Here is a 10335-nt window from a genome sequence, read left to right as displayed (position 1 = left end):
TGAATTTATTTAGATTTGAGTTAATCATAAACTACGATTTTTTTGTTTGTAATTTCCATACATACCTGCAGAAGGCGACAAAACAGCAAACTGCTACATTTCACCACCACTTTGTCTACTACTACATAATAATAATATTAATAATTATCTGCAGGTTTGCATGTCTTCAAGTCTGTAGGACTGCATGTATTTTTGTCTACAGGTATATTTTCTATAGGTCTAAAGGTCTACAGATGTTCGGGTTAACAGGCTTTATATTCATTTGTGGCTTCACTCGGTCTCAGGTGGGGGATTTCAGGGCCAAATGTCTGAGCTGAGGCGTGATGAAACCTGCAGCACCTGGACGCAGCACAGGGAATCTAGCTCTGCAGACTTTCATGAGGTATGAGAAAGCAGCACCTGAACGCAGCACAGTTAATTTGGCTCTGGCAGACTCTCAGAAAGCAGCACCTGAACGCAGCACGGTGAATCTGGCTCTGCAGACTCTCAGCAGAACATGATCATCAGACTCAGTAGGCCTATGTGAGAAATCGCGTTCATGTTTTTATCTGAAGACATAATTGGGAAAGGCATTCATAACTTCTGTCTACTATAGGTAGGCCTACTGAAAAAAGCACTACTAAATCTGTATCTGCACAGAAACACAGAAATGTGCTCAAACTATTGTGTATATTAATACAATAATACATTGTATACTTGTGAATGAACAATACTTTTATTGTAAAAGGCACACTGTAAAGTAAACAATTGGTGGAATAGGCAAACATGTTCCAACAATGTTTGCAGCAAGCTCTATAATGCATGCTATAACCTTTTAACACTGTAATACAATTTGACAGTTTTTTCATTTAAAGACAACATTTTGAAATGTAAATTGGGTAAATGCATGACTCTGAAGTAGTGTGATGCTGCTTCTCTTCTGTAACTGACACACTGACTGACGTTTTATATCAGTCACTGTGTGTTTCTCCTCTGCTCTGAGACTCCCTCTCCCCCCTCGCTCCGTGCTAAACTAAAGTTTGGAGCTGCCGCCGGCTGGTCTTCATTGTGCTGCTGGTGCACAGAATAGGAAACACACGGAGGAGTAAAAATAGATTCTCTCTCGGTCTGGAGTGATGTTTGAAAAGACTGCTGGGTCATAAGGACGGGCGAGATGTTGCAGAGGGTTTCGACTGTTGGCTTTTACCTTCTGCATTAGGACAAGTAGCCTGAAGGTGAGTATATCTGTCTCCTGTAGAAATGATATGCAAAATATGCTGTTTACGTACTTTGCATGATTGTATGAAATACAAATGTAGAATTTCTAAATAAATGCTGTAGCCTATGGGCCACCTTTATGTGTAAATGTACTGGTTAATGAAATCGTTGCGTTTTTTACTTAGATGCCAGTTGGTAATGTGGCAGAAAAAAATACGTTCCCCTTTGAAAAGTTTGAAAACGTTCACACAGTATTGCTAACTTTTTTTTCTGTAAAGAAAAATCCTTCTATTACACTCGAGGATTTTTGTTTTATTGCAACAAATTGATTAGTTTTTTAGACGATTCAATGTATCTTGAACACATGAGCTGAATTGGCTCGTCAGAGTTGGAAAAAACGTAAAAGTCAGTCTGTATTACTGTTGGATCACCAGATGTGTAAATTAAAGGAGAAGTTGACTTCATATCGGGCTGGTTTTATTTCTCCATATCTCAGTTCCACTCTTCTTCCTCCCAATAAATGAACGATGAAGAAGATGATGATCCAGGCCTCCTGTAGGAAGGGTCTGCAGGTGTGTTTGTACTTACTGATGGTGGGAAGATTACAGGGTGAGTGCTAAATGTTAATGCTATAAAACATGGAAATCTCAAATCAACAAGTCACACAGAGTTATAATGTTTTAAATGTTACATAACATGATGTTCCAGGCCGGGTAACAGCACCTGAGCGTCTGGAAGCTCCAGTGGAGAAGCCCTTCACTCTCACTTGCAGCGTTGTGAGGGACCGAGGAGAGACTCTAAGGCAGGTGCGTTGGCTGGATGGCCAGAACCAGACCCTTCTGAGCTACCAGCCTGGTGACAAAGACAGTGTGAGTGGACAGCAGTATGTGGAGCTGGCCGTCTCTCCGAAAGACACCTCGGCTATCATCATCCGAAGGGTGGGCTTTCGTGACGAAGGCTGCTACACCTGCATCTTCGACATGCATCCTTCTGGTTCAAAACAGGGCCAGACGTGCCTCACTGTGACCGGTGAGTAATACGATTGCTTCATTTTATGAACTAGAATGTAGGTCCCTGCATATAAGAGCTGGAATATGTAATAGTTTAGCATATCTCTAACCCCAAAAGGTCACTCTGGTAGGTGTAGAGCTTCATGCATTGTGATAAAATGCTTGAAACATAGACATGCTGGCCTGTTAGAGAGCTAGATTTGCAGTGATAAAGCAACTCCAACAAGTTGTGGGTCTCTGACATATTCAACCCTGACAGGAGAGATTTAGTTGAAACATGAGGGAATTGTAGTCTACGATACAAGCCAGAAAGTGACTCTGCTCTTTCAAGGGTCATGAGCCAGATGAGAGTTCACGTTAAGGCCAGGTTGATTAATGCTCATGGCCATACCCAGAAATGAGACAGATTTAAGATAGATCTCACCCTTACAAGCAAACTGAGGAGCTCAGATATCCAGAATAACACCTGACTCAGATATTTGGTACTGCATCAGTATCTTTCATTCAGTATTGATCTATTTTTGTGTTTGAAATGAAGAGATTTGTTAGGGTGACTGTTTAAAATAAGTAGCAAATGTAAATGATAACTTATCTTTACCCCTTTACAGTTTAATCTATTGTTTTAATTTATGAAAAGGTGTTTTTATTTCTCGTGATTGCAAAATATTTTGACTTGGCATAACTGATTTTGGAAGCCTGCCCTTTGCACCCACCCTTTAAAATTAATCAAAAACAATCCTCGAGTAGACTCCAGAGACAGCTCCTCCCTACAAACTCAATATCAATCTTCTGTGGGGACTTCTGAGTGCCTTACCTCCCTGAACCCCTGAACACATGTTGATGAGCTCGTTGAGGCTCAGCCAGTCATGTTAATAAAGAGCTTTGGAGCTGTGGGAGGGGGGGGGTCATTTTTATAAGCAGAACCAGCTGCTCCAGATTCCAGTCGTTTTTGTTTGGGATCCTCATATTTTGGAATAATACTATTATCAAGTTTTTTCCCCCTCTGTTTTCCTGTTCCTTTCTTATCTTTTCTCCTCAATCTGTTTCTTCCCAGCGCATATTTCCACTGAAGGCAACAAAACAGCAGTGAGTGGCAAGAAGGCCTCTCTCTCGTGCTCCTATGGATTGCCTGAAAAGGTGGGGCAGATAATATGGAGACACACCTCTGCACAAGGAGAAGCCACAGAGGTCGCCTCCTTTGCAAAGCGCAGTGACCCCATGATAGAGCCTCCGTTCCAGGGGAGAGTGTGGCTGAGCGCCTCCCTGTCCGACAGTCAGCTCACCATCCAGCCGGTCACCATCCAGGATGAAGGCTGCTATACCTGCCTGTTCAACACACACCCCGATGGGCCGAAGACCTCCACAGTTTGTCTCGCCACCTATGGTAACCTTCTTTTTCACAGCCTGTCATAATGGCTGATTATTATTGTGTGGAAAACAGAAACAGAATGAGTGAGGAAAGCTTGAGTTTAACCTGGGAAGAACAGGTTACGTGCAACATACAGTAGTGTACTGTTTTAGCATGCAATATAGAAATAAGGATATTTAGTAATCACAACAATACTTACATTCCCAAGCAGGTAACAAAGGTGTATTTTCTTGACTTCATACTGGTGGTGGAGTAAACCCTTCCACAACTCCAATGTTAAACATTCACAGTCTTTGTTGTGTCCAAAAATGACTTATTAAAAAAATAGTTTGACATTTTTGGAAATATAATTTGTAGCTTTCTTAGAAAGTGTTAAATAACAGGATTGATAACACTACATATGTGCCTGATACCAGTAGATGGTTAGCTTAGTTTAGTATAATGGAGTTATAGCAAGTGTTACTGAATGGCTGTTCCAAATTACGAACCAAATGTCATGGTAATCCATCAAATTGACATATTTTGCTATTGTTGTTACCGGAGTCATCCACCTTTTACTCTCTCTTTGTCACAATAGTGTCATTTTTGGGTTAACGCCTCTGGCAGAATTTTTATTTGAAAAATAATTAATAGGTAAGCTTAGTTCAGATGCCAATTTGTTGCAGAGCTTTAGTTGTGATTGAATATGTCCTTCAGTAGGTATAGGAGGTGGGAAGACAATATCTTAGGGAAAGCGGAGGAGACGAACAAATGCGAGCAAGTGCAAGGTTGCGTGAAGACGGTTACCCCTGGGATTTTGACAGGAATGTTGTTTTTTCTCTATTGTAGCTGTTGAATGTTTTAGTGAAAAAGTAAAGCTAAGCTGTCGGCACATATTAAACACACAAACACAGAACAGTGTGTCGATGTGAAGAAAGGACTATTCGAAAGAATGATGGAGGCAGGGAGTGAGGTCCTGATGCATGACTGTGTCAGTGTTTGTGGCACACAGTGGTTCCCTGTGTGCTTTGTCTCTCGTTTCTCATTCTCTCCCCCTCGCGTTCTCTCAGTTATCTCAACAAACAGATGTGCTTTTGTTTGAAATTGAACTGTACCTTGAACTGTACAGTACAGTAGGTGTTTTTAGTAGAGAATTGAGAAGCGTGATTAGCATTTATGGTTTTTTTCTTGCTGTATACTGCTGCCAACAGTCTTCCACCCTTATACCAGCCCAGATGATGAGATGCCTCCTCCTGATTGAAACTCCCACCCTCCCACACACTGTCCACAAAGAGTGATAGCTAAAAGACACAAATGCACATTATCTTTCAGGGAATCATTCAAATCAAATATGTATCTTTAAAATGTTATTTTTGTTAGTAGCAAAACGTCACTTCATTAAAAAAAAAAAGTAGTACAAGTTTAACTTTTTCAAAAAACATAAATCACAGGAGCAATACACATTCTAGTAACTCTAAATTGCATAATGCTATTCCTCTGCAGACGTGAAAGTTGTCACGCCATAAATAAGTGGGTTACATTTTACATGGGATGAAATTATAACATTACATATCAGTGGTGGCTGAAGTGTAGAGAAACATTCAAGTGGCAACATCTATAATTATAAAAAATAATGATTCAAATGTCAATGTAAAAAACTATTATTATCTGAATCTGAAGCATTCCGATCGCAATATGGTGAGAAACACTGTAAGAAAAAACTGTTGAATTTAATTGTGGGGCTAAACTCAATCTCATGCCTGCGTTGTGCTACAATAGTTCACAGGTTATCATGGTTTGGATTGTTTTAAGGATTTTACTGGTGTGGTTTAACCCACCCTGAAATCTGATACAATCCAGACACATTGTGGTTGAAGTTCAGCACCTAGAACTCAGAGAAGGCGCTGAAACTATGAGGGCTAAATATCTGTGGCTGAACATGGTCATGCCAACAAAAATATTCTCTTCTCCAGTAAATCACATTCCTTGCTCAGCCCCGAGAGCAGGGAATTGAAAACAGCCAGCGATTGACTTATGGATAATAAGATTGCAGGAATTCAGACACTCACCTGATCCAAAGATTTTTATATGTAGATCTCAGCAAATTAAAGACATAATCTGAGTCCTGGCCTGTTTCTGGATGAAAATAACACGTTAAATATTCCAGTCCTCCAGTGTGCTGTATTTCACACACAGCACAAAAGATACAGTACATTTATGTTCAATTTAATATTTAATAATCCATTCCTTGCTAAATTAACGTATATATAATATCCTGCTTTATATTTTGTTACTGTAAATTTGTATTTCCCCATGTATATATTTTACTTTTTGAATGCTATTTTATTTCTATTTGAGAAATATTTTGGATTGTTTATTTCTAGTCTTTTAATTTCTCTTATGTACATTGTCTTTTTTATATGCTGCTGCAACACAAACATTTCCCAAATTGAGATCAATAAAGTACTTCTTATCTTATCTTAAGATGAAGGAAGGAGCAATACAACATTAACTCCCTGTGCATTTCAGTGAACTCATTATGTGTACATCTTGCACTGTATGAGCTTGTTTGTAAATGTGTGTTTTTCTATCTTTTTCTCTCAGTGCTGCCCAAACCTCAGGTGAGCTACAAGACCACGTCTCCAGGTGTGATCGCAGCCAACTGCACCTCAGTGTCGCGGCCCCCGGCAGAGATAGTGTGGAACGTGGAGAGGGATAACCGCACCATGGGCCCCCCGTTGACAACACAGATCCCACAGAGCGACGGGACCACTCTGGTCATAAGTACGCTGACCGTCCAATCAGGGCTGCTGAAAGACGTGTCCATCAAATGCTTGGTGCACCACAAAGGGCTTGAGTCCCCGATTGCTGTATCCATGAACACTAAAAGTGAGTTTGTGTGTTAGACTCCGCTTCAATGAGAACCTCTAATTGTTTGATAGCATTGTGTCTTTTTTTAAAAAAATATTCCAAAAGTACTAGATAGCATCACCTCAGATCTTTTTCCTAGCAAATTATAAAGCCGAGACTCTAAAGGGAAACTACAACAAACATCTTTATTAGTTTTAATGCAGCTAATGATTGGGCAAAAGTTAAATGTGCTCATAAGTGTCATGTGTAAGTCGCTTTGCTTTAGTTAGCTGATAACCCTAAATTGACCTTGGTCAGGAGTTCAACTGTTTGAATCTCAAATCTAATCAGTGATGGGCCATAAAAGGGAGGCATTGTCCAGTCTAGCCTTATAGTACACAAACACACACACATACTGTAAAACCTATCATGACTTTAAATCTGGTTTCTGCAAGAGCAGAAATTAGAGATTATAGATTATATAGATATGGAAGATAACAAAGCTGCTGATCAGTTCTTTCTTTTTCTCCCTCGTAGTTGGGACGGCTCTCACTATCCTGATCTCCGTCACTACGGTGGCTGCCCTGTTGGTCATGTCCCTCTGCTTCTGCCTTTGGAAGTGTTTCTTACGCAAAGAAGGTAAGATCATGTTTGGTAATATCAGGGTTTACATTATATCAAGAATGAATGGTAAACAAAATATATTGCCAAGAGTCATACTCCTATACATCTGATTCTTAAACACCAGTTCATTTATACAGTATATGTGCAGAAGACAGTGGGGAGAAACTCTCCTGGATTGTTTGGTATAATTCGTACAGATCTTTTCACACAACCACCATTCTTTCCTCAGGTCATTTAAAGTCCATAATATATATATGTTAAGCTTCCTCCCTATTGTGGGTTTTGGCAAACTGTCCAGGTGTCTACAGAAACAATGAAAAGGAACATCGGCCCTTTGGGATGTGCCGCTGCAACACCGACTGGCTCGCCTTTGTTTCACATCTATCTTTCTGAAAAAGTGAAGCATGTTTCCGAGATGTACTTTAGACAAAATCCCTATCTTGAAATTGAGACTTTCACCATTTCAACAAAGTCAAAGGACATTTACTTCCTCTCTCATGAACCAGTTCTGTTGAGCCGTGATCATCAAGGGCTTATGAGAGATAGCGTTTATTAAAACCTGCTAGAGAATATTCCTATTGTATAAACAATACCAGATTTTATTTTTTAAACTAGCATTCTCATCTAAATATACCAAGCAAGCTACGTTGAGAAAGTAGTTTTGGTAAAACTCAATTGGATATTGAATAATGTTTTCTTACTTCTGTAACAGATCCCTGGTTTCACTCCGGATCTCATATCTGCTCATTTCTTAAAGGAGACGTCTGGAAACAGGCATTTATATTAGCACAAAAATAAACGTTATTGCTGCACTAATCAGATACATTTGTAATGATATCTGGAACAGTTCTGCTCAGCTCTACCGCGCCTTTTAGATTCTTTGTTTTCTTTTCTCTGAGGTTGTTCATGCCAACAGGAGCTAACAGCTCTTTTCATTCACATGATTGCCTGCTTATGGCATCTTTTCTTTGCTACCTGCACTCCATCTGCACTTTATACGCCTGTCTAATCAATGTTTTCTATCTGTGCATGAAGGGAATAAACCACGTGTCTGCAATATGAATTATGTAGATAGAGGAAATACCTGCACACTGGCCAAAGCAGAGCTCGAAATTAATGCCTTGATAGACAAGATCTGAAAAAGTGAGAGTACTGTCACGAAAAAGTCAAATGATATGTTAAAAAAAGGTCATTTTATACTTTAGTGGCAAAAAACACAAATTATAATTATACTATGATCCAGACCTCATCACTCCAGATCAAGCTTTGTACAAGATCAGATGATGTAAAAATCAGTGTATACCATTTTTTGTAATGATCCTTTAAGTCACTATTTTGCCAAACCAGTATTAATATAGCTCAGTGCGGCTGTAATGTGTTTCTTTACAAGTAGTTGAATGATGTCAGGTTTGAAGGGGGATCTGCTTTTATGGTCTTCCTCACTAGCCTGCAATGTCATAGCTACACCAAGTCAGAGTTTAAAGGTCCCCTATTATGCAAAATCCACTTTTTCATGTATTTTGTACATAAACATGTGTTTCCTCTGTGTAAAGAGATTCTGAAAGTTTCAGGAAAAAAGATTCCCTCACTTTTTGTCCTGATCCATTTATATAAAAACCTGTCTTTGATCAGATTTTGGCCACTTTATGATGTCATAACGATTATTTGGCTTGTGTAACCATTAGCCAAAAACCAACCAAGCTAACACCCGCCCACCGTCCCACCTGAATCTCCTCCTAGAGCACTATTGTGTTCTTTTCAACCAAATATCTCTCAGAGGGGCGTGGGGAGTGGCTCCTTATTTTCATCTAAAGTAACAGACAGAGAATCAGCACTTTTGAAACAGGGCTGAAACAGAGGGGATTATGGGTAATGCTGCAATGATCTGTTTGGTATTTCGAGCCAAACACTTCAGAGACATGTTTTGTATATATCTGAGACCTATAATATATTTATGAAAAACAGTATAATAGGGGACCTTTAAATCGTATTCTCCTACCTAGAACATTTAATATTGGAAAAGATTGACATTCTTTACATCATTTTTATATTTTGTGTCTCTCTGTACTTCTGCTTTCAGCCGATTAATCTACAAGATGAGACCAGTGGCTGAAAAGAAAAGGCAGTGTTTTTCAGAGCCGACCTTGCAGAAACGTTTCCCTGCATCATCATCATCATCATCATCATCGTCGTCGCCGTCATCATCATTATCTAGGTACGAAGGAAAGATGTCCTGACACACCTTTATAGGATGTCATATACAATCCTACTCATGAACGCCAACTGTACAACGACATTCATCTCTGCTCTTCCGCATCTGACTCTTATATAATCTCCAGGCTGTCCTCACATGAAGTCAATGAGGAAATGCTAAGCAGATAACTTTTTCTCTCTGGCTCTGTAATTGATTGAGTCCATGACCACACTCTGCACATTGCACAGCATACAAAACATTGCATGTCCCTAAAATACTTTCCTCTATTTTTCTTTTTCTTTTACGTAGTCCTGAAAAGATATGGTTGGTATTGTTCTATTTTTTCTTATTCAACAATAAGACTAAAACCAACAATGAATTGATTCTACTACTAAAAGTCTGAAATATCATACCCCTGCATTGTTGCCTAAAAACTATTAAAACAAAAATACTGAGCAACAAGTTGTACCAGTGACCAGAACACTGTCATTTGTTGTGTTGTGTGTTTATTTCAGGCTGGATACTCACTATCTAAGTAAAATTTACTTAAAACTACAGTGACCAGCTATTCATTTTAAAATGCCTTATTCTTTAAGGATAACATCTTAGTTAGTTCCCAACCAAACCAGTATTGTAGAGGTTGGCTCCTGTTACATTGGATACTAGGAAAGATATAGAATATTACCAGCCTTATCCTTTACAGTTGATAACATAGCTAATTGAAATGATGAGCTAATCATTAAGGTTTTACTTCCTGTACCTCAGCCGAAGACCTCCTTCACTTCTGTGTATTGTTAAAGCTGGGTGGGATCTTCATTTGTGCAGCATTGGCTTCATACCTACTGTGTGTGTGTGTGTGTGTGTGTGTGTGTGTGTGTGTGTGTGTGTGTGTGTGTGTGTGTGTGTGTGTGTGTGTGTGTGTGTGTGTGGTGTGTGTGTGTGTGTGTGTGTGTGTGTGTGTGTGTGTGTGTGTGTGTGTGTGTGTGTGTGTGTGTGTGTGTGTGTGTGTGTGTGTGTGTGTGTGTGTGTGTGTGTGTGTGTGTGTGTGTGTGGGGCCTAGCATTACTATCCAATGCGTGTGCTTGTGTGTGTGTGCATATGTGTTTGAGGTT

The 10335-nt window shown here is 39.5% G+C and overlaps 1 protein-coding gene across 2 annotated transcripts; it reads left to right on the top strand.

Annotated features, from left to right (window-relative positions):
* Positions 1–289: 289 nt before the first annotated feature.
* Positions 290–9682, top strand: zgc:113337 (uncharacterized protein LOC503741 homolog). 2 transcript variants are annotated; one of them, XR_004567457.1, is made up of 8 exons: positions 290–1214; positions 1694–1806; positions 1906–2226; positions 3262–3591; positions 6160–6444; positions 6943–7044; positions 9110–9168; positions 9199–9682. XR_004567457.1 is itself a non-coding variant. In XM_034200365.1 (7 exons), the coding sequence occupies exons 2-7, from the start codon at positions 1725–1727 to the stop codon at positions 9115–9117; spliced, it is 1128 nt and encodes a 375-aa protein (XP_034056256.1). In that variant the 5' UTR covers positions 291–1214; positions 1694–1724; the 3' UTR covers positions 9118–9682. The 2 variants fall into 2 exon arrangements, 1 of the variants encoding a protein (XP_034056256.1); XM_034200365.1 differs by having other exon boundaries at positions 291–1214; positions 9110–9682.
* Positions 9683–10335: the final 653 nt, after the last annotated feature.

Source organism: Gymnodraco acuticeps, unplaced genomic scaffold (genome assembly GCF_902827175.1).
Source record: "Gymnodraco acuticeps unplaced genomic scaffold, fGymAcu1.1, whole genome shotgun sequence".
NCBI lineage: Eukaryota > Metazoa > Chordata > Actinopteri > Perciformes > Bathydraconidae > Gymnodraco > Gymnodraco acuticeps.
This window is presented reverse-complemented; position numbering and strand designations above follow the sequence as displayed.

Bases quoted from the DNA above. Each gene is read 5' to 3' on its own strand.
- zgc:113337 (XM_034200365.1), top strand. From the start codon at position 1,725: ATGAAGAAGATGATGATCCAGGCCTCCTGTAGGAAGGGTCTGCAGGTG. The intron at 2,227-3,261 runs GTGAGTAATACG...GTTTCTTCCCAG, and splicing joins GACGTGCCTCACTGTGACCG to CGCATATTTCCACTGAAGGC. The intron at 3,592-6,159 runs GTAACCTTCTTT...TTTTTCTCTCAG, and splicing joins AGTTTGTCTCGCCACCTATG to TGCTGCCCAAACCTCAGGTG.